General features: G+C 56.1%; 7 protein-coding genes across 7 annotated transcripts; all 7 read right to left on the reverse strand.

Moving 5' to 3' along the window:
* Window positions 1-3,703: 3,703 nt before the first annotated feature.
* On the reverse strand, window positions 3,704-4,979 carry LY79DRAFT_518973 (fasciclin domain-containing protein; the record flags this gene model as incomplete). Its single annotated transcript, XM_060555085.1, has 2 exons — window positions 3,704-4,309; window positions 4,392-4,979. 2 exons carry the CDS (start codon window positions 4,977-4,979, stop codon window positions 3,704-3,706), a joined length of 1,194 nt encoding a protein of 397 aa, XP_060412369.1.
* An 844-nt stretch (window positions 4,980-5,823) lies between these two features.
* Window positions 5,824-7,604, reverse strand: LY79DRAFT_671116 (uncharacterized protein; the record flags this gene model as incomplete). The annotated part of the gene is made up of 2 exons (XM_060563872.1): window positions 5,824-7,266; window positions 7,365-7,604. 2 exons carry the CDS (start codon window positions 7,602-7,604, stop codon window positions 5,824-5,826), a joined length of 1,683 nt encoding a protein of 560 aa, XP_060412370.1.
* Window positions 7,605-8,927: 1,323 nt separating this feature from the next.
* LY79DRAFT_519023 (Pal1 cell morphology protein) lies at window positions 8,928-10,420 on the reverse strand (the record flags this gene model as incomplete). Its single annotated transcript, XM_060555092.1, has 3 exons — window positions 8,928-9,760; window positions 9,818-10,247; window positions 10,370-10,420. 3 exons carry the CDS (start codon window positions 10,418-10,420, stop codon window positions 8,928-8,930), a joined length of 1,314 nt encoding a protein of 437 aa, XP_060412371.1.
* A 6,438-nt stretch (window positions 10,421-16,858) lies between these two features.
* LY79DRAFT_591557 (oxidoreductase) lies at window positions 16,859-17,842 on the reverse strand (the record flags this gene model as incomplete). Its single annotated transcript, XM_060561293.1, has 4 exons — window positions 16,859-16,926; window positions 16,995-17,090; window positions 17,170-17,554; window positions 17,615-17,842. 4 exons carry the CDS (start codon window positions 17,840-17,842, stop codon window positions 16,859-16,861), a joined length of 777 nt encoding a protein of 258 aa, XP_060412372.1.
* A 752-nt stretch (window positions 17,843-18,594) lies between these two features.
* LY79DRAFT_271111 (uncharacterized protein) lies at window positions 18,595-19,770 on the reverse strand. The gene has a single exon (XM_060552025.1). The coding sequence runs from the start codon at window positions 19,679-19,681 to the stop codon at window positions 18,968-18,970; it is 714 nt and encodes a 237-aa protein (XP_060412373.1). The 5' UTR covers window positions 19,682-19,770; the 3' UTR covers window positions 18,595-18,967.
* Window positions 19,771-21,803: 2,033 nt separating this feature from the next.
* Window positions 21,804-22,061, reverse strand: LY79DRAFT_671119 (uncharacterized protein; the record flags this gene model as incomplete). Its single annotated transcript, XM_060563873.1, has 2 exons — window positions 21,804-21,893; window positions 21,978-22,061. The coding sequence occupies 2 exons, from the start codon at window positions 22,059-22,061 to the stop codon at window positions 21,804-21,806; spliced, it is 174 nt and encodes a 57-aa protein (XP_060412374.1).
* Window positions 22,062-22,137: 76 nt separating this feature from the next.
* Window positions 22,138-23,775, reverse strand: LY79DRAFT_704836 (uncharacterized protein). The gene is made up of 2 exons (XM_060564988.1): window positions 23,584-23,775; window positions 22,138-22,405 (listed from the first exon to the last, which is right to left on the reverse strand). Exons 1-2 carry the CDS (start codon window positions 23,647-23,649, stop codon window positions 22,205-22,207), a joined length of 267 nt encoding a protein of 88 aa, XP_060412375.1. The 5' UTR covers window positions 23,650-23,775; the 3' UTR covers window positions 22,138-22,204.
* Window positions 23,776-23,909: the final 134 nt, after the last annotated feature.

Consider the following 23,909-nt stretch of genomic DNA (forward strand, 5'->3'; position numbering starts at 1 on the left):
CCATCGCGGTTGATCTCCTCGGTAAGCTGGACCACCTCGAGGGCGTTGGGCGGGCGGCGCGTCTGCAGGTTCTTGAACTTGGCGTGTCTCTCCTTGTCGCCGCTCAGGCAGACGCTGAACTCGGAAATAGCCTGGGCCAAGCGGATTTCCGGCTTGAGCTTGCCAACGGTGCCGACCGCCGTCGATAGGTTCTCCATGGCTACCGGCGGTTGTCGTCGTCCCGGGAGGTGTTTTCCCCGGATCTACCTCACACATGCGCAAACTGTAGATGGTTGTGTTGAGTCTCACGAGATGTGACGGCTCATGGCTAGCTTCCTGTCAGCATGAACCGCAAACAATGCTTTCTGGCTGCTCACGTCTTCGGCACACAGCCTGATCCAGCAACTACCCTTCGGCCAGGATTCGCGGAGAAATGGGATAACCCAACTACTGGGGCGTTGGCTTCGAAGAGCAGAAACAGCCATCAGGCTGCAAGGCCTCAGACAGTAATGCCACACAGCTGGGGCAGAGGTGGCACGAGGAGGGGCATCGTTGCGGCGCTAAACGAGGCGGCTGTGAAGCTGATCCTGGCCACATGCAGGAGCCTGAAGCGTGATGGGTGCCGAGATTGCACACACAGCACCTCAGAGAGAAGTGCTGACAGTCACGTGAGTACTTTGGTGTCATCTTGCCCTACTTGCAACAGGACTGTGCCGTATTTGAGCGCAAGCTGAAAGGGGAGAAAAGAATCGGTAATCTTCCGGCACTTTGCCTGATTCGAATAGGCCCAGCTGTACAAGTTCCCATCAGAGCCCTAGCCTGGGAACCTGGCAGGGCATTCAAAAGGTTGGCATCTCTGGTTGATGTCGACTCTGTGATTAGTCTTGGATGCATCAACTAATGAGGAGACTCGGGTCAGATGAGCCAGTTCCTTCAGGAGCTAGGCAATGGCTGTTTGGGTATAATTAATGACCGCCAGTTAGCCATTCGCTAGCAAACATCGCCCGAGACGCTCCAACATGGCACGTGGGAATCAACGTTTCGGTTCGCGCCGTGGCATGGAGTCTAATTCAACTCCAGGAACTAGTCTCATCTAGTGCTGCATTTCACTAACCGCGGTCGGCCACGACCTGCTTCGGCTTTCTGGACTTGATCGTTTCAGATGCGGTATACTGGGCTGCTTGCAGCAGTTTTGTTTTGAGGTGAATGTAAGCAGTGGAACCGTAGCGTGCATTGCATGAAGCCGAGTTCAGAAGCCTCCTCGGCAGCTATGGAGCTGTAGGGGACGTAAGAGGCTGATATACCTCAGATTGGTTTCTAACTAGGCTTTGAGGGTTGTGAGTGTGTATGTTGGTATCATCTGGGATGTAGTTCTGGATAAGTGCAGTCACATACATGGTTAGCACTTTTGATAGATCGATGGCGAGACGGCGAGATAGTTGAATGGGGGCAGTTAGAGGCAGACTAGTGAGTTAACATCAGGGGCATATAGTCCCTATATCCTAGAAGACACTCTTAAACTCGATATATTGGTAATTAATATGGTAGATACCGGGCCTATGGCCTTGTATTGTGTATGTGTAGAGTTTCCGCCAATGGCGACTTTCACTTCGGCGGGCGGCCGGCCTGCCAACTCACCAGCGAACAACCCCTTCCGCCGTCACACAACTTCAAACCTCTAGGCAACGTTGGATTAATGCTTTTTGTCACTTCCCCAGCAGTCAATGGGCACTTTTGGTCACGTGAATTTCAAACCTCTATATGGTTCTTCAGCAAGTTGGAATCCGAAAGCAAGGGTGTATTATTGCACTTTGTGTATCGAGTAAAAGACTTTTCCTCTCCCACACCTAACCAGCCTAGAGGAATTTGCCCTTGGGCATTCCACTAAACGCCGCAATCTGACCTCTTTGACGCCGTCAACCCAGCCGTTAACCAGGCTGTCGCCGCCGCTGCCGCTGTCCTCTGACAGGACCTCCGTGTCGCCCCTATCTAGCCAGACTGATGTCACACTGCTGCTGTTAGCGAATGTCCTGAGTATTAACACAGCATTATATATTAACTTACCTAGCCCTGGCTGCCCTACAAGTTGTTTTTGGCCTTTATGGCTACTGCTGCTGCGTCTATGACGTTAGTAAAGTACGTAGAAACTCCTTTGTGCCCTAGGAGCTCCCTAATCTTGTTATTTTATACTTGAATTACACTTATATTTCTCTAAACATAGACCTTATCTGCTTTATTGGTATCTTTTACTAATAGCTCTAGGCTAAAAATGGCTACGTTTGCCCTTTAGGCAAGAGGGAGGTCTTTAAAGACCTTTCTAATAGCCTTGTTAAGGCTAAGCTCTTTAGCGTAAGCCGTGTAGTAATCCCCTGCCTATAGCAGGCCCTAAGGGTTTCTAATAGTTGTATGCTAGCTTATTATAAGGGTTGTCTAGAGTAAATTTAGGAGCTGTGTTATTATGTACGCGTTTAGGATGTAAATAAGATAGAAGGAAGGAAAAAGAGACTAAGCCTAGCTTCTACCCTTTATATGCCTAGCTACAGCCAGCAAGGTTAGTAGCAAGTAAAGCTATCTCTAGTACTGTCATCAGTACTTACAGTATAACTCAATGCGTAAGGCTTTTAATAACCTTGGTAGAGACAGAGTCATTGCGAGGCTTATAACTATCGCAACCTTAGTGGTAGGTTTAACAATACTATTATCGCAAGTACGTCAGTCACGCCCTTGTGGCTATTGCGACCTTGGTAGTAGGTTCAATAATGCCATCATCGCGATGTGGCTTGCCTGTAAACCCGCCCGACCTTATTCAACAGCGTTGCCGCCGACGTTCCAGCGCCTCAAGGTCGTTTGCGTATGCAGCCGTGGTTAAAGCGAAGTCAGATTCAGCTGTTGCTCTGCGTTATTAGGTATTCTACACCGTTGTAAGATATTGAGGTCTAGCACGGGTCAGAGGTGCGCCGTATCGGGTTTTACGTACCGTGATATTACATGTGTATCGGGTGAACTGCACGAGACCACTTATGGGGGTTTAGAGAGACTGGATTCATCAATATGGTAGATACCTAGATATGTTTATAGTATCTCTTTCAACCTGTATATTGTGTTGAGCACTGAGCAGAGTACTGAGCATGGTGCTTTTACTGTGTTTTCACGACTGTCTATGGTTAACATTGTGTAAATGCGTCACCTCAAGAGAGACCAGACCGTCTTGTATTAGTACCGCGGTTAAGCTTGATCTCCCTGGCAGCTGTAGAACTCGAACTAGTCTACTACGCCGAGCTAATAAACCATAAGAGGTAGACAGATACCATGATAGTAGATATACCAGTAGAAACGCAACCTAGCTCCGGCGAAGCTAGATTGCATTCTGTGGACCCAGGCCGGGCCCACAATCTTGCATCAGCTCTCCCCGTTGTAGCAGGAGGTGCGGCGATGCGGAGGTGTGTCTACATCCGCCAAATCAGATGCAACAACGGTGGACGACTTCTAATAGCCACTCAAGCCAAAGGTCTCGGCCCGCCACATTCCCTCGCTGGTGAATATAGAGTTGCCAAGTAGCACAGCATGACCCTGGACGTCGTGCTCAAGCGTTGAAGACCTTTGGGTCTCGGCCGACATGATGCATCATTATCATAGGAAAACCAGATCCCACCATTTTGTCACACGCTCTCTCTCTCTCCAAAAAAGGACCGACTTCCCTCCGCGATCCACGCCCCTCGTACCCCTACAGCTCCTCAGTCTCGGTTCCATCTCCGCCCTCCACATACCGGCCCAGCCGCCTCTTAAGCCCCTGCACGCTGATTCGGCCTTCACCCCCGGCCTCGCCCCCGTCCCCCGTCCCCCGGGCCGGCGGGAGAAGCACCCCGTCCAGCACATGCACGACCCCGTCCCGCGCCGGCACGTCCCCCACCGAGACCGCCACCCCGTTCACCCTCGCCGTCCGCGACCCGTCCCGCCCGCCAAAGTCGATCGAAACGTCCTCTACCCCGAGCAGCGTCCCGACCCGCCGCTGGCGTCTCTCCCCTCCTTCGTCCGTGTACAGCACCTCCTCAGCGACGTGGTACCGCACCAGCGCCCTCAGATGCGCCCTTCCCGCCCGGGAAAACAGGAATCCCCGCGTCTCCGCGCCCAGCTCATGCCACGCCTCGTCCGACGGCACCAAGAGCGTCAACCCCCGCCCGCGCCCGCGCATCTCCTCGGCTACCCCGGTCTCCCGCAACGCCCGCGCAAACGTCCCCAGTCGCCCGGCCAGCGAGCCGACGAGCGCGGCGCACCGCGGCGGGGGCACCAGAACGCTGTCGATGAAGTGGATGACCCCGTTCCTCCCAGTCTGCGTCGGAAAGAGAGAAAAAAAAAAGCATCAGCACAGCACCTGAATAATAGAAGAACATAAAAAGAAAGGATGAACTCACAGATTCGGAACCGACGACCCGTCCGTGAAAGTTCACCTCGGCTCCGGCCCTTCCCGCGGCGACCCTCACCCTCTGTCGCCGTCCGCCGAGCTCGCCCTCCGCGAGGACGGTCGGCAACGTCCTGCCCGCCTCGCCCAGCTCGTCGGCCGAGTGCCGCCCCTCGAGGACGTGGTACTCGAGCATCGCCCCCAGCAGCGCCCCCTCGCTCCTCTCGAAGCCCTCGAGCTCGCGAAACGCGGCGTCGGTCGGCACCAAGACCGTAAAGACCCCCGCCTCGTCGCCGTCGCCGTCGTCGCCGTCGTCGAGCATGTCCCGAAGCCGGGTGTGCGACTCCAAGAGCCGTGCAAAGTACGTGGCCTGGCCGCTCTGCCGGATAATCTCGAAAACGTTCCTGTTTTCCGACGGGCCGACGCTCTCCCTTTGACCACGCGTCGCCCGGACGTCTTGTGCGCGCTGCAGGGCCCCGGAGCGGCCGTGGTACTCTGGCACCCTCCTCCTCGTCCGCGCGACGGCGTCGACGGCGTTCAACGCCCCTCGGCTCAGATGACCGATCGCGCTGTCAAGCGTGCTCGGAACGCCGTCTCGCATCGGCACCTGCGGCCTCGCCGCATCCGCCGTTACTGCCACTGCAGAAGCGGCCGCAGCAGCAGCCGCCAACGGCAAAAAACAGCTCGGCTTCATGACCTCCGCTTTCTCCGAACTCGGTATCGGATACCCAAGGCGTAGAAGAAGAAGAAGAAGAAGAAGAAGAAGAAGAAGAAGAAGAAGAGAAAGCGCGGGCGTGGCCCAAGGGCTTCGTGGTGATACTGCGCAGTAGTGTCGTGGAGTGGTCAAAGCAAACGTGTATTCGACGTCCCGTGGAAGCAGAGAGAGAGAGCCTTGGATTCGTCTTCTGAATAATGGGACAGGACGTGCTTTGCAAACGGCTCAAAAAGGGCCGAGGACGTCTGGTTTTGATTGCAGAAACTGTAGTCAATCCTTTTTCACTGTTTCTCTCAGATTGAAAGAAAATGTACATACAGATGGGCATTTTCTGGTATGGAGACATAAAGGTTCTTCCGGAAGGGGGGGCTGAGCCATCAGGGTCCGCATTACTGCGGTCCGACTTACACCGCAGTACGCAGCTCTCGCGTTCCGGGTTTGACAATTCGTTCCACATTGGTCTTGGTATTCATAAAGGTCAGACGCCCTGGCCGGGAGGCATTCTGGAGCAGTGTATTTGTTGCCACCGGGACAACAAGGTGGCTGTCAGCTGCCTCAAGGGCATCGTCACCCTCTCCGGCGTCGTCAAGAAACGAGGGATGTCGTCTTTCCTCTTGCCTGACTTCGCCATCGAACCCATCCCGCCGTCAACGACTCTTCGTCCCGCAGACGTCAGAGTTTTCAGTCACATTGTGTGTTGTGTGAAAGGCCGCTCCCCCCCTACTTCAGACTATCGGGCGTTCTGCTCTGCCATCTCGAACGCGTCCACCACCCTCCCGCCCTTGACATCGACGGCGGCCCACCTCTGCTCCCTCCCCTTCCGCACTTTCACCGCACCGCCGGGGAGACTCCCCTCCCAGACGCCGAGCTCGTCCAGCAGAACCTCTATTACCCAGACGTATCTCACAGCGCCCGTGAATCCTCGATCATCCCGGCCGACCCCGGGCCCGGGCGCGAGGGCATAAACCTTCTCGACGTCCTCCTTGTCCCTCAGGACCCTCGTGCACAAGAGATGCAGATCGAGAAGCTGCGAAAACACCAGCCCAAACGTCGGCCTGTTCCGCCTCGACGCCGCCTGGTTGCCGCCGTAGCCCGCAACATTCAGCGGGGGCGGATTGAATATCGACCGCAGGGTCGGATCGAGCGGCTTGCTGCTTCTGCTGCCACCGGCACCTCCGCCGTAGTTCGGGGGCGGCGGTGGGCCATCTCGGTGGTCCGCAGGCCTCGACGCCGTCGTCGGTGCCTCCTTGGAAGAGCTCGTGCTGTTTAGCAACATGATTAGTGGGCTGCTCGGCAGGTTCCTCGCCAGGTACCGTAGATGTGCGGAGAGGACCTGCAACGATTGATGCGCGGACTGCCGGTCGTGGCGCGTGAAGAGGGCTGTCATGAGGCTTTGGAAGTGCGTGATGAGGATGATATCTGGCGGTCCCGGCTCACTCGGTTGCTCTTCTGGCGTTTTATTCTCAGCCAGCTCCTGTGGTACCTGAGGAATCTCCTCTCGCGTCTCGTCTTGAATTTCTTGCTGGGTGTCCTCGTGACGTGAGTCCTGCGAGGCCGGCTTCTCAGGGGAGTCTGCCGCGTACGGTGTTGGGGACCGAATGGAAGAAGGCGGTGACGATAACTCGCTCGATAGCGACAGGGCGTCCTCCTCGTCGCTGTCTGCAATCTCCGTCCTCGTGGGTTTGGCCGGTTTGAGCTCCGGTAGCACTATCCTCTCGGATTGTTCCTCCGGCGCCGAATTCCTAGGCAAACCCGGCAAGGGCTCTGGGCCTTGCACAACCTCTCCCATGTCCCCTTTGCCTCCCTCCATTTCCCCTCTCTGCTCCTGGTCAGGTTGCTGCTGCTGCTGCTGCTGCTCCTCATCAGGGACCGGTGATGTCTGCGAAGTCACGCTCTCGGTGGGAATGTCCAAGTCGCCCAAAACCTCCCACAGGCCCTCGAGATCAAAGACCCTCGACACGGAGACCCTCTCCAGACAGCCCCTCAGCTTGCTCTTCACCTCTGCTTCGGCCGTCCCGCGCGCCCTGAGCTCCGACCTGATCGCATCCCTCAGTGTCGGGAGGACAGTGGCAGGCGGCTGCGTCGTGACAACCATCGCCCTCGCGTCGTTTTCTTTGGATGCGTCACCGCCAGCCTCCTCGCACAGCGTGCTGGCCAACGACTGCAATGAGATCTGACGAAAAGACAGCAAGTCAGCCATCACACGCGCACACATCCCCGCTTCCTTCCCCCTCCCTCCCTCCCCTCGCGGAACTACAGGCAGAAACTCACAAGAAGCCCCATCTGCTCGCTCTCGGCACTGACCCCAACAACAGTCCCCCTCTCAAACCCACCCACAAGGACCTCCTCGTCCACCTCCCGACACCCAACCCTCAGAGGCCCCTTCTCCTTGGTCGCATCCCGTCGCTTGGTCTCTCGACTGCACAGAACCGCCGCGGAAATCGGCTCCAGCGCAAAGTATGAGCTTGCCTGCGACCCGCAGAAGACCTCGCCCGCGGCCGCGTTGGCCATGAGAGTCCGTTTCTTGGCTTTCCCTTCTGTCGGGGCTTACTGATTCAGCGAAGCCCCTGCCGTCTGTAGGAGTAGGAAGAAAAAGCCGACAATATTGTCAGGGCGTATCATCTCTCTCACGCCATCATGAGCCTCGGCCATGTGGTCAAACTGAAGGGATGTGTGCCCATGCGAGTTGGAGAGAGCTAACAAGGGGCAGGAGGTTATCGCCAAGTCACGTGATGAAGGCTTCTATAAACCACCTACACTACCTTCCGTACCTAGTCAGGTACCTACCTAGGTCCGGGCACAGGGGGAGCTGGGGTTAATCCTCCCGCCTGAATCTCGATCAGGTCTCGGCGCTCCGGGCCAACAGGCACAGCACAGCAGGTACACAGACGGGCCCTCTGGAGGAGATGATTAGTCATGCGTTCAATGACATCATCCCTCTTACCTTGCATGAATATCACCCGAGCTTGCTCCTTGCTCAATGCAGCCACCCGGATTTCGCCAAAAGGAAACCTTGCCAAGTCGTCCCTACCTGTTTGTGTTTGGCCTATTTCTGCCTCAACAAAGCTGTCCCTTGTTCCAAAAATACCCTGCACACCTATGCCATCAGGGGCAGCACCACGAGCAAAGGGAACAGAACAATATCAACAAAACACTACTCTGTTCTACTGTGCTGTGCTGTGCTGTGCTGTAATGGTGCTTTTGTGGCTTGATAGTTTCCATTTTTCACTAAAGCTAATTCATAACAATCTGCCGACGGACTGTTGACTGCCTGCCTGCCTGCTCTATGCATTTCCCATGTGTAATGTGGCCTCCCTTGGCTAACGGAGTACTTGTTGTTGTTGCAAAACCGGGAAGAATAGGAGGCTCATTCCCCCCCCCAAAAGAAATAACATTATCCACGAGAAAGGGATTGCCTGCGAGGGCCCAGACGCACACATGTGCAACTGTTCCCGCCTCAACAGCAGTGATTCTTCTCGTCATGGCTAACTTCCCCAATAGCCACCACAAGCCGCTTCAAAAACCTTCATTTATACCCTCCCTCCCGGGTCGATCCAGAATTCGGTATTGACCAAGTGTGCTCACTGCCTTTGTCGCATCAGATTAACCTGACGTGTGCATCGAGACCTGTTTGGTGTAATATGGCCTCACATCGTCAGATGGCTGGCTTCTGGGTGCTTCAAGAATCCCTGCCACAGCCGACTGCCTTACTGTACGGCGATTTAAAGAAAATAATGACTGTCTCCGGGTGATACGTTGCTGGCACCGGCAACCAGATATCTTACACCTCGGCCCAATGAGCTCGTGTCCAGATTCCTAAGTTCTGCGTCTCCACTAGGCGGCAGTTCCGGGCGCCGGGGGTGGTGGTGCCACAACGTCCGAAGTTTGACGTTTTCGGCCGCCACCCTTCAGACTCTTGACTCTGGCTAGGAAGCCACCAGAAGACTTGCTAGATCCCTCCTCGGTGGGTGAAATGACGTCAGCCGTGGCACGGCGCTCGAGGCCGTTAGCAGAGCCCCGTCGAGGAACTGGCGGTGGGGTACCGGGCGACTTGGCGCCGTTTCGTCGGACCGAGATCGTCTCTGGCTCCTTTCCGTACTCCGAAAAGAAGGGGTTCCGCTCACCCGTGTACGAGACGCTGGTGGCAGGGCCGTTGCCGTCAGGCGATCTGCGTGAAGTGTAGGCACCTTCAGGGTTGGTGATGCGGCCAGAGGGACCGTACTCGCGCGGCTCTCGCTTGATGCCACGGATACGCTGGGCAATCGACTTGCTGCGTCCGAGACCCTCAGCAGCAGTCTGTTGGGCTTGCTCGGCCTGGGTGCGCTGGATTGCGGCACGGGCTGCAGGAGTACCTTCGAGGAATGTCGAGGCGCCGAGACCCAACGACTCCTCGCCGTAGACGATGGAGCCGCGGGATCTGGGGTCGAACACAGCCGGGTCGTTCTTCCGCTCAGCGTTTCGCGCGGCGGCGGTGGCGTAATCCGCAGAGGCGTCGCCATCGTTGTTGCCCAAGAAAGTGGCGTGATCGGGACGCTTGTTAAGCGGACCGGAGCCGCCGAGCGACATGTTCAGAGAGTCTTTGGCGAAGGCGTGCATCGGTGCGCGCCGACTGCCCTTGCGGTTGCGGTGCGGGTTTGCCGCATCGAAGGGCCCGTCGTGATGGAATACTGTGCTCGTCAGCATCAAAGAGCGACCGGGCGGGGGTGATTGGAGAAAAAACGTACATCCTGTGCCGTAGATACTAGTGGCGTCCAATTGATCAATGATGTCAAGCCTGCGACTGGGCTTCTTGGGGTCCTTATCCTTTCCTTCCCGGGCGCGGCGCTCTCTCTCACGACGTCGGGCTTCCTTTGCCTTCTTCTCTTCCTCGGTGAGGGGCTTCTCAACGTCGATCAGAACAGACGAGTCCGAGTTCCTACGCGGTCGGCGTTCCCGAGGTCGGCGTGGAGGCGATGCCTGTGATCCAGATGGTCGGGGGGGTCCGCCGTTGCTGCCTTGGAGACGCCGCTGTCTCATGGCCTCTTCCTGGGATCTCGACGGGCGGTGTCCAGGTGGCGGAGGGCCGCGGCGGCCAGGCTGGTCAGGGGGACGGTTCGTCGAAGATGGACCTCCATTGGGGCGCGATTGCTTTTTATCGTCGATAGTTAGGCTGTCCTGTTGGGTAGAATGGTCAGCAAACCGCAAGCCCTCCAAGACGGGTATGCACGGCGGCGATCGACGGGCGATTCAAAAGGCACATTCGCGCCGTCTCAATCGAGACAATATGGAACACGTACAAATAGCTCCTCGGCGGTGGGCGAGGCCTTGGGGTCAAGTGTTGGTGCCATGTTGTCTACTCGGATGAGGTTTGGTTGACTAGACGAGTATGATGGATCGAGGAATGGATTGCGCGAGACAGGTCGAGGGGGAGGGTCGTCAAAAGGCGAAGCGGGCGAGGTGGTGTTGCTATAGGTAGGGCCGGACAGGAGTGGGGAGGCAGCACGGTTGCGAAAGGGGTTGTTGGATGAGAGATTAAGCGTCAAGCCAGAGGCGGCAGACCTGCTAGGTTGATGGCCTGTTCCAAGGAAGTTAAGTCAGCAACTCGATAGGAGAGAGACATAGGCAAAGACGGCCACCCCGTGCATGCGAATGACGGCGAGGGGGGGAAGGGATGTGAAACATGAGGGAAGTATACATGACACAGCAGGTTCGACAACTGGGTGGAGCGGGTGCCGTGCTTGCGTTTGCTTGGGCGGCAGTGCAATCCGTGAAATGGGCGGCTCTCTTCCCGTTGGACAAGGCCAAAGTCAAAGGGGTGATAAACCCAGGAAGATGGTGGCAGGCATGGAAAAGGGGGTGTGGGAAGATGGTGGGAAGTCAAAAAAAGATACGACATGCCGGTGCATATCCATATCAGTGCTCGATGCTTGGCTTACCTGGCTGTGTTGATTGTGCCGTCGACATTTTGGCTGTGGTTTGGGATGAGCGGGATGGTGTGGTACACCCCCCGTCTTGCCGTGACGTGAGGGAAGGGAATATGGATAATGATGATGGGCGGGCGCGTAGTATTGGAAGTCAAGAGATCGGCCGTTTTTCCGCAAGAAGGGCAGCTGGCCGACCCGGTTTGATCAGGGAGTGACGAGCGTTGCTAGCGAACTTGATTTTCTTAGGTTGCTAAATGGCCGTTGCTAGCGTCATACCTCGCTGCAGGGACGCCGAACGCAGCGAGGAACGGTTTTTTGGGGGGGGTATTTTTAGGGGGCGGGCGGGGGCCACTTGACGGTTCCTGGGCCAGGGGCTGTGGGATGAGTGCGGTGTACGAACAAGCAAGTCGCGGTAGATGGACGACGATGGGTTGGGGGGGCCTGGATGAGCGTGGGTCGTGGAGTGAAGGTACCGATGGTGGGTGGAGGCAGAGAAAAAAAAAGGGGTGAGTTGAGCCGACCGGAGGTAATATCGAGGAATCTCGACAATAGTCGGCAATGCGCGTCTGTTTGGGCTGCTGCACTTCGTCCTGCTTTTGGCCAATGTCAGTTCAAAATAACCCGCTGGCATTTGGTTTGGGTTGAGTCAACGGAGTGGGGGCTAATGGGAATATCGGGCTTGGGGCCAATTCAGGGGGAAATTTGGTGCGCTGGGAAGTGAATGATTTGGCTTGGAATTCTGGGTGGTAGAGTGGTGGATCAGGGTCCACGGAGCAGCGGGCGAGGTTGAAGAAGGGGTTTGGCTGCTTGGTTTTGGACAGGACTGGGGGGATCGGGGATTTGCGAAAGGATGGCGGTGGACAATGTCGTTGAATGGACGAACGGGGGGGCTACCAGCAAGGCCAAGCAGCAGCAGCAGCAGCAGCAGCAGCAGCGGTATGAAGAGTGGGCCGAAAAGGGAACCTGCAGGTTCACTCACCCTTGACTGAGATATGTCGTTTGCTTTTTCTTGTTTTTTTTACTTTCTTTTCTTTTTGGCAAACTACCGCGTCTTTACGCCCGGGATTGCGGGAAAATGTCCTCCCTTTTTTTTCCTCTCGGGAGGGGCGATTGGGCTGATTGATATGGGGTTGCTCCGGACTCCAAGGCTATGAAATAGAGACACTCCGAGAAGGATCCAAAGTGCCGCCGCAATAGTGGTGTTTGGCAGCTTGTGCACTCGGTAGGTAGGTAAGTGTGTTGCGCGTGTAACAAGGGCTCTGTGCGACTGCAACACGGACCGGGTCGACCCAACTTCTTGGTCGCTTTGATCAGGTCAAGTCGGACGGAGGACCCAACGGGGTTGCGTCGTGGATAGGCAGGCGGCCGTGTTGCCAACTTTTTTGGTGTCTCGGTACCAGCGAGGAGTGGCTGGGATGGGCTGGCGTGTCGGAGATGTTTCGTTCGAACTGGTTCTTTTCTCCCTTGTCGACTCCGAGCGTGTCAATGGCCTGTGCCGTGTTCCCTTTCTTGGCCGAAGTGACGGTGTTTCTCCTGAGCGGTCGGTGCCTGTCGGTAAAGAACGTGCTTGATGTGTTAATCGGATCAATGGCCCTGTCGCTGTTGCTAGTCTTGTTTGGATGCTTAGAGAATGCGGGACGGTTTGGTCGGTATGGAAATATGAGAGGTGACGTCGGACGGGTATGCGAAAGGCTGACGAGCGAGAACGGGCGAGGAGCGAGTCAAAGCGAGGGGCGAAGAGAATCTCGAGCCCGGGAGAGAATATTGGTGGGAGGGATGAAGTTGGGTTCAGTTCGCGATCTCGTATACGGTTACAAGTGAGATGGAAGCGAGGTAGGTAGGTCTCGGGTTTGGCGGGTGGTGCCACTGGGAAGAGGGTCGTCGGGAAGGGAGGAAGCAAGGAGGGGGAGCTGCAAGCTATACTTGCCGTTGCTGGAAGGAACAAAGGAAGGAAGCGGGTCTCGAAAGGCGCAAAGCTAGTCGGGATCCCGAGTCGCCCGGTGAGGAAAGAAAGAGGGATGAAAGAGGAAAGAGGCGGTAAGGGCAGCAAGAGCAAGAGCAAGAGCAAGAGGCTAGCTGAGCGGGCAGGTGCGTCGGCGTATTAGTAGTAGATATTAGCTGATTCTTCCTCGGGAAGGAGGGAGAGGAAAAAAGAAGAGAGAGAGAGAGAGAGAGAAAGAGAGAGAGAGAAGGAGGGGAGAAGAAAAAAGAATCTCTGTTCTCCAAGGTATGAGTCCTGGAAAGGGAAACCAGACAAGAAAAAATCACCGGCAACTAAATAAAAAATAAAAAAATAATACTAAAGAACACGAGAGCGAAGCAGAGAGAAACATGCAACGCAATGCATCCTTACGACGCGGTGGCTGCCCAGTCCGTCTCCCCGATCCCCGCGCATTCCACCCGTTCCGATCGCCTCGTCCCCATTTTCGCATCCCATCAATAAATCATATACCAGGTAGTGCACCTGAACCGGAACTGGAACCTGAACCTGGTCCTGGCCCTGGTCCTGGTCCCAGCTGGGTAAACAGGTACTACGGTAGGTGCTTTCTGTCCTCCAGGTAGATAGATACCTAGGACAGAGCGGAGGTATTAGTACCTGGGTGATGCATCTGGCCTGGGCCACCACCCAATTTCGACCTCGCACATCCATCCACCCACCTCGACCTCGATCCAACCCGACCGGGCCTAATTCCACCTCTATATCTCTACGAATACGCTACACCTCACTCGCATTGGTATTCGCCCTTACTCCGATCCCGAGGATTTGGACATCGCCTGCCCGACACTGTTGCCGACCGGACGCCGCCGTCGCCGCCTCCTCCAGCACAGTGCCTCTTGGCTTTTGTTTGTGGCTGCATAGCGCCTGGTAATCGGGTGGTGGTGATGGGTGGCAGTCATGGCAACGCCTTCCAAGCTCTCTCTCTCTCTCTCTCTCTCTCTCTCTCTCTCTCTCTCTCTCTCTCTCTCTCTCTCTCTCTCTCTCTCTCTCTCTCTCTCTCTCTTTGTCACTGATGCTTCGACACACCTTGGTTACGATACCTGAGATATCCTGGGCTTGCCTTTACCGCTTGGCGGCTAGCTGAATCAAGTCTCTTGCCGCGGCCAGAAGCCTGTCGCCTGTCGCGCAATCTCTCTTGTGTCGGACCAAATTCGGCTTACAGATGGTAAGGATATCCATCCACCGTCGCTCTACGCTCGAACGAGTATCGCGGCATGGGGTCTTGGAAAACACTAGCCTTGACCAACGCGGGAGTGATGGTCCTCGGCTAACCGAGGGTTGCCAACGAGACGCACCGACAACGCCCACCACCCCAGGACCCTTGAGGATCCCGTGATCACTCTACCGTATGTACACTATGCCCCCACGTGCGCAGTGTACTACGTGGTAGTGTGCAGAACAGACGATACCCTCCCTCTACCAAAGCCCCATGTTCTGCAGCCTGCAGCTCACCAACTTCGTCGACGGTCAAGTGACATGGTACTATGCGCCTAGATCCTCGCTTCCAATGCAACTCCGCAAAATAAGACGACCCCCTGAAACTTGGCAGGTCACCAGTTGCTGGTATTACCTGCTGCATCACCAGCCTTCCGACATTTCATTCCAATCCCCATGGGTTCGCAAACGACGACGACGCGGAAATCCGTAGAGGAGAAACCCTCGTTCGGCCCACGCGCCATCTGGTTGAAGATGCATTACTTACATCCTCCCAGGGCCACATAGCCGTGTCTGCCTGTTGCATAGAGCACCATACATAGTACCCTGCGTGTGTATGCACACACCGGCTACAACCGACGAGTCCTCTTCCTTATACCGCGCTACCTTTGGCTCGCCGTCCGGTTAAACTAGATACTACTTACTGCCTTACGGTATGTACCTGACATCAATCAAGATCAGGCTTGTCGGACATGTACATATACGTTCCCTCCACTTGGACCCACGGCCTTTTGATCCTTATTTACTTCTTCAGTTCTTCTCCCCCCCTTTGGTCTTCGGGTCTGAGATTTACTTGAGGACTCGGCCATCAGCTGTTACTCACACCACTCTTCTCACTGGAAATCAATATGAGAGATGGGGCTCTACGCCTGCCCTGTTCCCCTAGTACCTTCAGTACTTGACAATTGGAAGATGACGAGAATCGAAAGATAACAGGGGATCCTGGTTCGTCGCCCGCCCTCTCAAATGCTGGACTGCAACCTCGTGTTGGGCTCCCCCCCCAGCTGCTCATTGCGACAGGGAAGCATGGGAAAGCAGCCAGCAGCGGCAGCGCTTTTCCTCCAAAGCGCTCTCGTTCATGGCCTTCAGCCTCGATGCGCCATCTACGCTACACCCGTCCATGTCAGCTAGCCCGGTCTTCTCGGTGGCGCCCAATAACTGCTCTGTATCGGATAACTTCACTTGGTCGCTCGATCTCAGCTGCCAACCGAGCGCAAACAGCCGCTACTCTCCTCGCCCGCCCAAAGGACACAGACCCCGTCTGCGCGTGATGATTGCGTGATGAGGAACGATGCCTGCTCCGTCTTGACACTCATTGAGCAACAAGCGTGGAAACCAGTTACCGATCGGAGTTGCCAAGCTTCGGACAGGGAAACCAAACGCGCACTGGGTGCTCCCACCCAACGAGGGAGAGGCCCTCCGATCTCAGCCTCGGACGATCTGATCTGGACCAGCCAGTCGTCAAACTCCCCCATCCCTCCTAGCATACCAATTGACTCTTTAGCTAGCTAGCTAGCTAGCAACGCGTACGCAGACGCAAGGTGGCAAGGAAGCGGCAGCACGAAGGCTCCGTACCTGGATGAGGCAACCAACAAATGCCTTTAGGCGCTTGGCACTCGAAGATGCTCGTTTGCCGATGAGACATTGATGGTATGACGCATTTCTGGCACCGACGCCTCCCCCTTCCTCCTTTGTTCTTAGTGGTGAGTCTCTCCATCTCATACACACTTCGTAATGGAGTCGAGGAGCCGCTGTCGTCGTCACGATGTCTCGTAGAACAAGAAGGCGGAAGCAGCGTCATCCCAGACTCACGTCGCCAATCTGAAACGTAAGCGAGCTCTCATGGACAAGAGAGGCTGGTAGGTAGCATTGAAGCTAGAAAAAGAGAGAAGAAGGAAAAAAGAAAAAACTTATAACGGAGCTTGCTTATATTGGCAGATGATCATCGGGAATTAGATTAATATTAATAGCTGCGGCAAACCCACGAGAGCAGGGGAAACCCCAGCCGGGGAACCGCGTGAAGAGGCAAGCGACTCCTCGAGAAGATCATATTTGCGCGACGGAAATCTTCCACGTCACCCGCGAATCGCCAGTCGATCTACCATCGGCGAAGCATGCGATCGCGGCCACCGTCGCGTCTCCTTATTCCTTTTGCTGCTTGATGTATGAAGACAGCATCTCTGCCACTCTAGTGGCTACGTCGGTGCTCAACCTCCCTCCACTACGGCTGCGGGAACTGCTGGGGGGGTGGACAATCAAGCGAATCGTTTGTCTCATTTGCAGAGTTGCACACGTGAACCGCCCTCCGTCTCCCCCCCCGACAATGTCCAGCCGCTATCATTGTCGACGGGGGCACAGGGTGCTCGACGATGACAAAGTTGCTTCTTATGCGTGTGGCACGGTACGGTATAGGTGAATGGGCGGTATGCATGCTGGAGTCCCTGTCAACAACAGAATTGCCTCGTCCCGACTCAGCACCCATGAAGCCTGCCTGTCCGGTTCTCAAAGGGAACACCCGGTCCGAATTCTAAAAGATGGCCCCTCAGCCCCATGGCTTAGGCCGCCTTGGTTCTTCCCAGACCCCCTCCCCAGCATACCGCAGCGGCATTTCCGTCTACCCACCACCGACCAGAGCATTCTTCAAGCCATCACCATGGAAGATGCAGCGGCGTCGAGAGGCCCTTCCCGAGCACCGGCTCGGCCGTGCCAATGTCGCCTGCGACGGGGGTGTGTCAGTCAATGTCTTGTCCTCCCGAATGTGGAACCGGGACGTCGGCCACTTACCAGGCCCTCTCGGCGCCCAGTACTCGCCTGTCTTGGACATGTCGAGCTGTGACGTCCAGCCGATGAGACTCTCAGCAGCTTCGTCCGGCGTGACGGCTGCAAGCACACGGATGTTAGCAATGCACCCCCTCAGGCCGGCGCCACGGCTTTCCAGAGCGAGCACGAATGCACTTACCGCCGCCGTCATCCCAGTACTTGTCGAAGCCCACGCCCTTGGTCATCTCGGTGCGCATGAAGCCCGGGTGGACGATGCTGACAATGACGCCCTTTTCTTTCAGGTCGAGGCTCAGCAACTTGCCCACCATATTCAGAGCCGCCTTGGACGCGTGGTGCGCGTAGTTGCCACCCCCCTCCGTCTCGTGTCGGAGGGTGATGCTCCCGGACTCGGACGAGACGAGCACGACCTTGGAGTCCTTTTGGAGAAGCCCGGCGTGCACGAGCGCATGGACGATGAAGACGGGTGCGATGGAACTCGTCGTGTACATGCGCTGCTCTTCGGCCCAGTTCGGGCCTTTGTCGGCGCTGAAGTCCTCGGTCGCGAAATAGCCTGCCGTGATGATCTACCGGGGTGGTTAGACGACGGGGCTGGCCAAGATCCGGCGTGTAATCCACAAACATACCACCGCCGACAACGGCTCTGAACCACGCAGCTGGCTGACGATGGCCTCGCCGACTTTGTCGTTGGTCAAGTCGATTTCGTGAAGCCATTTGACGCTCTTCGGGAAGCCCTCTGGGCCTTCCTTGGACCGCGTCGTGCCGTACACCGTATCGCCGGCTTTCGCGGCGTACTTCTTGGTGAGGGAAGCCCCGAGGCCCCGAGTGGCGCCAACAATCAGAATTGGAGACATGTTTTCCCCGCTTGTTTGCTTGCGTCAAGTACTTTTTTTCCCCCTTTTTTCCCTTTCTTTTTACCTTACTATCCGCCGAGTATTGGTAGATTCTTTGGCTTTCTATTTCTGTTCACTCTCAAACGTTTCTGGAATGCGGCACCGTTGAAATACGAATTGGAGGGGGGCCGTAGAGAGACAGTCGAGGAATGCGAGGGAGAGGGACCACATCGTGACGTAGATGCTGCTGCAAGGAGCTCAACAGCGAGCGGAGAGGAGGTGAGGGGGGGCTTGCGATCACGTCTTATCGATAAAGCTAAGGTGATGAAGGTGGCGCTGACTCTCCCCCGACCTTTCTGCCCTCTGACTTTTGCTGCCGGAAAGTCGCGGCGCGAATCCATGACCCGTACTGAAGCCCATTACATTCGGTTAAGTCGGATCTCTTCTTGCATCAGCCGGGACCGTGGCGATCGTCAGGACTGACGAGAGTTGGAGCACATCATCCAGGTCTCGAGTGGTCCCGACCTCGGCTCCGAGCCGGCCCTCGAACGGATAGGTGTCGATTCTACCATGGCAAACAGCCTGATGATTCATGAAACCAACCGAGCCGTCTTGGTTTGAACCGTACCGTGTGCTGTCTCCTCCAACCCAAAACCTTCGCGCGATGACGTTGCAAATTTGCCCAACAAGGCAAACCGCTGGCCTTCGCTGCCGCCCAAACACGGCGTCGAAATTCGTATTCGGCCCAGCCTGACTTTGGTCAATAGACGTGGGTTGATACTCTCGAGTAGCTCACACGTTCATGTTTACGCTTCTCGTATCACAAAACTGTGATAGCTTTGCTAAATAAAAGAAAAACATAGAAGAAGGAAAAATGACGACCGCGTAAAACCACACGATGGCGTTAGGTTACGGACAGTCGCTCTCCATCGCAGCGAGCTGGCCTTTTATCTATATAGATTTGTGTTTGCCAAACCATGGTAGCAGCTGGAGAGGGAGGGGAGGCGGCGCAGAACTGAAGACACCCACAATACCTCCTACATAGCATATACAATGTCTCCTTCCACCCGCTGCGCCGTTATCCGGAGCCGCTTCTCTGACGGTTCAGCCCGGTGACGAGAAACCTCTCTACCTGCTCATGGGCACCTACGCCCCCCCCCCCAAGGCGCGCAAGATCCACAGGGCCTTGCCCCGGCACCGTCCACGTCGCTCCCAAAGAGTTGTCCTACGTCCAGCGGCACACTCTGTCTCTGCCTCTCTTCGCCCCGGACAGCGCAAGAATGGAAAGACATAATGAGCCCGCCCCCTTAAGTCCGAGATGCCCAAGGATCTCTCCACTTCTTCGGCGGTGAAAACTCTGGCCGCGACAGCAATCGGAACGAAGGAGATCCAGACCCGGTTCGCGCGGAGCGAAGACACCAGCGTCGACGCGCTCGCCCGGCTGCCGTAACTGCGGAGGGTGCTGATGGAGGGGCTGAGGATGTACCGCCCGGATGTATAGCCCGGGGGGGACCGAGGATGCCGAGGATCGTCCCGAGGGGTGGGGCGGGGATCTGCGGCGACGTGATCCCCGAAGGCGTGAGTGTTCCGCGACCGTTTCCCCCCCCCCCTTTTTTTTTTGTGCCTATTTTCAATGGAAGGCGATCTCGCGCGCGCGCGCTTGTGTGCAGTGGCTATCTGAAACACTGCGCGCAGATGCTCGTCTGCCTCAACCCGTACGTGGCCTTCACGTACCCGAACAACTGAGCCCGGCCGACCGAGTTCATCCCGGAGCGGTGGCTCCACCCGGAGGACCCGGAGTGGAAGGACGGCAAGCGGGATTGTGCACGAACCCTTCTCGTACGGGCCGAGAAACTGCATCGGAAAGGACCTAGTGAGTGTGTCCTTGGCCCCTCCCCTGTACTGTTGCAGCACTGCTTCACAGCGGGTTTCCCATCGAGTAAGGTCTCGCCTCAGAGAGGAAATCCTTTCCCTATTTCAGTCACTATTATTCTTTTTTTTTTTCCTCTTTCTTTTTTTCGGCTTCCCCCTTTTGCCGATGCTCACCCTACATAGCCTGGCGTGGCTTGAGCTCCGCCTGCTTCCGAGCAAACCCTGTGGCATTACGACCGGGAGATGTGTCCCGGGATGGAAGACTGGGCGGTGCAGAAGTGCTGTTTCACGTGGGATAAGCCCCTCCCCCCCCCCGCTCATGGTGAAGCTGACGCCTGCGAAGAGAGTCTGAGCGACGGAGGCTAGATATCACCAGAGTCTTACGCATAACGGGACTTACAACAGGTCAATTGGGGTTGCAGAACTCTCCGGTTAGCTGATCAAGGGCTTAATCAAGTATAGCGCACACTGTGAGGCTCCAATTCGTCGGATGACGGTAAAGGATGCTCTCCCGCCAGACCTGACCCGACGTCGTCGGCACACTGGCCTGTCTTTCCGCCCAGAGGGGGAAAGCGGGGGGGGGGGGGGGGGGAGGAAAAAGAGGACATGTTGAAAAGAACCGGGTTTGTCCCGGTCTGGCAGACACGCCTTTCGTTACGAAAGCGGGCGGTCCAGATCGAAACTTTTTTTCCTCTCGCAGCGTCCCCCCCCCAAAACCCCGAACACGCGACGGTGACCCTCCTTCAGACGAGCGCGAAAGGGGAGGAAACGTTAACCTTTTCTTTCTTCGGAGCGGGATGTGCGTTTGCTCTTCGGCATCGACAGGGAAGCCTGCTCCAATCCCCTCCCCCCTCCCCCCCCCCCTGGTGCGCGCGTGTAAAAGACGAGCGAGCTGCTGTCCCAAGATGGACGACTCGACGCACCGCGCGCGTCGGACGGGGTTTCACGACGGGAAAGGGCAGGGCGGTCGGTACCAGCCGCATCGCTTGCGGAATCGAGTCTAGCCCGTCGTCTTCAGCTCGCTGGTTTCGCCAGTCGTGAGCGTGAGCGAAAGTGTTTAGGAAGGGGGAGGGGGGGGAGGGCGAGGTTGAAAGCGAAGGATGTCGCAAATGATAACCCAGCTCAGCTCACATGGGAAAAGGCGAACGTCGTCTCGCCGAGGCTGGGCAGAGCCCATCCCCGCGCGCGAGTAGATAGAGAATCAGAAGCATGATACCGGCCAGAGAGGCCGGCCGCGTTTTTAAGGTTTCACTCTTTTCTTTCATCCGCCGCATTTGTGAGATGAACATTTGAAGAGATTTTTTTTTTTTTTTTTTTTTAGTCTGGTGTCAAAACATGCAAAGCAAGCACACCACCGTCCTGCGAGTCTGCGCATCCACCCGAACAATATCAGTCCATCGGGAATACCTCGATTTTCTAGGTTCCACGGACCTTCTCCCCCTGTTTGTTGCAGAGGCAACTCTATTCTCACCCGGGCCTTCCTCGCCGAAGGGGAGAGACTGCCGGTATATTCGGCCCGGGGGGCCCGCCCGAGTCCACGTCCGGGGACGGGGACTTCGACTTCTCCTGGGCTCCGCTCCTCATGTCTTTTGTCTGCCTTCCCCCCATCTATGCTAGAAGTCGGATTTAGTCGGCGTGTCTCAAAATCCTTCCCTTCGAACGTCATAGTTGCGTGGCGCGTTGTCGCAGACCTTGAACGTTTTCCGCTTTCGAGGAATGCCCGCCTAAAAAAGGCCCGAGTAAAGACACACGCCAATCACGATGGGGTTAGTCACTACTTTTCTCATATGTACCCCCGCGAGCACGACCTAATTCCGTTTCACGATGCTCCAAGAGTCGAGGTGCGGAGGAGGGGCTGCATCCATCCATTGTAGATGAATACGACCGGGAAAGGACGTTAGCTCCAGAAGCTCACCTGTTTCCTGCTATCACCTCTGCCGCACCATTATGCGAGTTCCTCATTACACGCAAAGCAGGCCAGGTAACCAAGTCAAGTAGTCAGTGTGAAGGCGAATAATAGACGTGAAGAAGAAAAGAAAAGAAAAGAAAAACAGGATGCGAGTCCTTCCCGAGATGCAGCTTCAACTACGTCCCGTCTAGTATCTGTACCCTAGTAGACATCAATGGCCTCGTCGACGACGTTCTTGAAGATTCCGTTCAGACCGAACCGTTCCGTGACAGCCTCGAATCGTACAATATGCTATATAAAAATAAATAAATGAATAAATAAAACCTGCGTCAGCGGGACAACGTAGACTGATCAGAGATGGCTGCGGGGATTCACGTCGGGGTCAATGTTCTTCGCCGGCTGGGCCAGGACCTCTCTCGTATTCTTGGTCCAGTGCGGGCAGCACGGGAATTCGTCCATGAGGACCTTGGCGAGGTTGTGGTCTTGTTTAGAAACGTCAGCAGCGAACCACCCCCCCCCCCCCCCCCCCCCCCCCCCGAAGAAGTCGGGCCCGCCTCGCCGGCGACAGACAGTGAAAGAGGGGAGGAGGCCTCGTCGCTCTCTCACGTCTTCTGTTGCGCGTAGACCTTGAAGTCGGGGTAGATCCTGAACTTTATCCTCACTATGACACCCAGCAGGCCGGGAGAGGTCGAGGCGGCGAGCCACTCGTCGTCGCCGTCGTCCCGGATGAGGGACAGGATGTCATCCACGCTGGTCGAGTTGTGGACCGCCGCCACGTCGTTGCAGACGGGGGGCCCCAGGGCCTTCAAAGGTGTTGTAGGGCGCCGCGGCGACGAGGGCAAGCGCCGCCGGGAGGCTGAAGGGGCGGGGGGGACAGCATCTCTGCGGCACAGGTGATGGTACGAACAGCAATGATTCGGATCCCTTGATGAGAGGGGTAGGGACTCAGCATTCCTCTCCGTCTCTAGAACGGAACGAAACCCGTGGCTCACTTATATAAACACCAGCCATTACCCCCTTCCCTAACACTCAAAAGCAGACACGACCTCGTCTACAAACCAGTCCAACCGGTCTCCCAGCACACTAGTTGTCGCGGGTCGTATCAAGTTCTTTTCATGCGATACCGGAAGGGGGGAAGGCAGCTCTCGACACTAGAACAGGTCGGATTGGGAAAGCTTCACAGCCACGCAGGGAAGAAAGCGTCAAGGTCCTCTGCTTGGACAGTCCGCGGAACAGCTAACGCGCGACTTATTCGGTCTTGCAGTCGTCCCCCAAAGAGACCATATCGTTGTGCTGGAAGAGGAGCGTCGCTATCTGCATCCTGGCTAGCGCTACACCACTTGTCAAATGTCTAGTACCTAGTGCCTTCAGCCAAAAAGACTGTACCAGGGACGTTGGATAGCTATACTATGTTATTCATGTTTAATATAATAGGCCGTCCTATTACGCATTGAGATCCAGGGCCTGTCTGGACAAGGGCTCCAATGCGCAGAAAGGTAGGTCGTGCAAGCTACAGCACGCACTACTCCATCTTAAAACACAGATCCTTAAGCTTGGCTTTGAGAAACATCTAGCTTCAAGCCAGCTATTTCGTCAAGGTCTTCGCAGTGAGTCAACAGGGCCTAGCTCAGGGGTTTCTAAGACCCGAGGTCTTGAACGTTCACAAACAGGCCAACAATAGGGTCAGCGCCGTGGTAGAAGACCTTCAGTCCTAAAAGCTACGTATGTTAGGCAATATATACCGTGCCATCGCGACTTCAGCAAGTGTCTTCTCTTCGGGGAAGACGGCCTGGCTAGGGCAAGGCAAGGCAGCCAAACAAGAAAGCCGCCAGAGGCGCCTTCAAGTCGAATAGGATATAAAACGTTAAAGCCACCAGCAATCAACGGCGTGTCTCTTAACTTTGCGGGCCCTCCTAGCATGCCCCTCGGCAAAAAGATATGGTTTTCCGGCAGTGGGATAACAAACAGGAATCTGCCTCACCGCTTCATCCCACAGGTCATCGGTTCGGTCCCATGCAATGTTGTTGGAATCTTGTCGAGCCGCCATCGTGCCGAGAGCAGAGAGAGGTCTTACCCGAGAGACGAGACGGGGAGTGGACTGATGGAACAACCGCCATGAGTGTGGGGGGAACAGGGGGGAAACGATCGACGGAGATGGGCCGTTGGGTTGACGTCCGGACGAACGCGGGTATCACTGGGAACCGACCGGGAAGGTTGGGCCTTGGGCAGCATGGTGAACCTGGCGACGAAAGACCGCCGTCTTCGTTGGTCTCGGTGCAGCAAGCAGTAACAATAAGCCTACGAGGG

This window comes from Colletotrichum navitas (genome assembly GCF_030913465.1).
Source record: "Colletotrichum navitas strain CBS 125086 chromosome Unknown LY79scaffold_45, whole genome shotgun sequence".
Taxonomy (NCBI): domain Eukaryota; kingdom Fungi; phylum Ascomycota; class Sordariomycetes; order Glomerellales; family Glomerellaceae; genus Colletotrichum; species Colletotrichum navitas.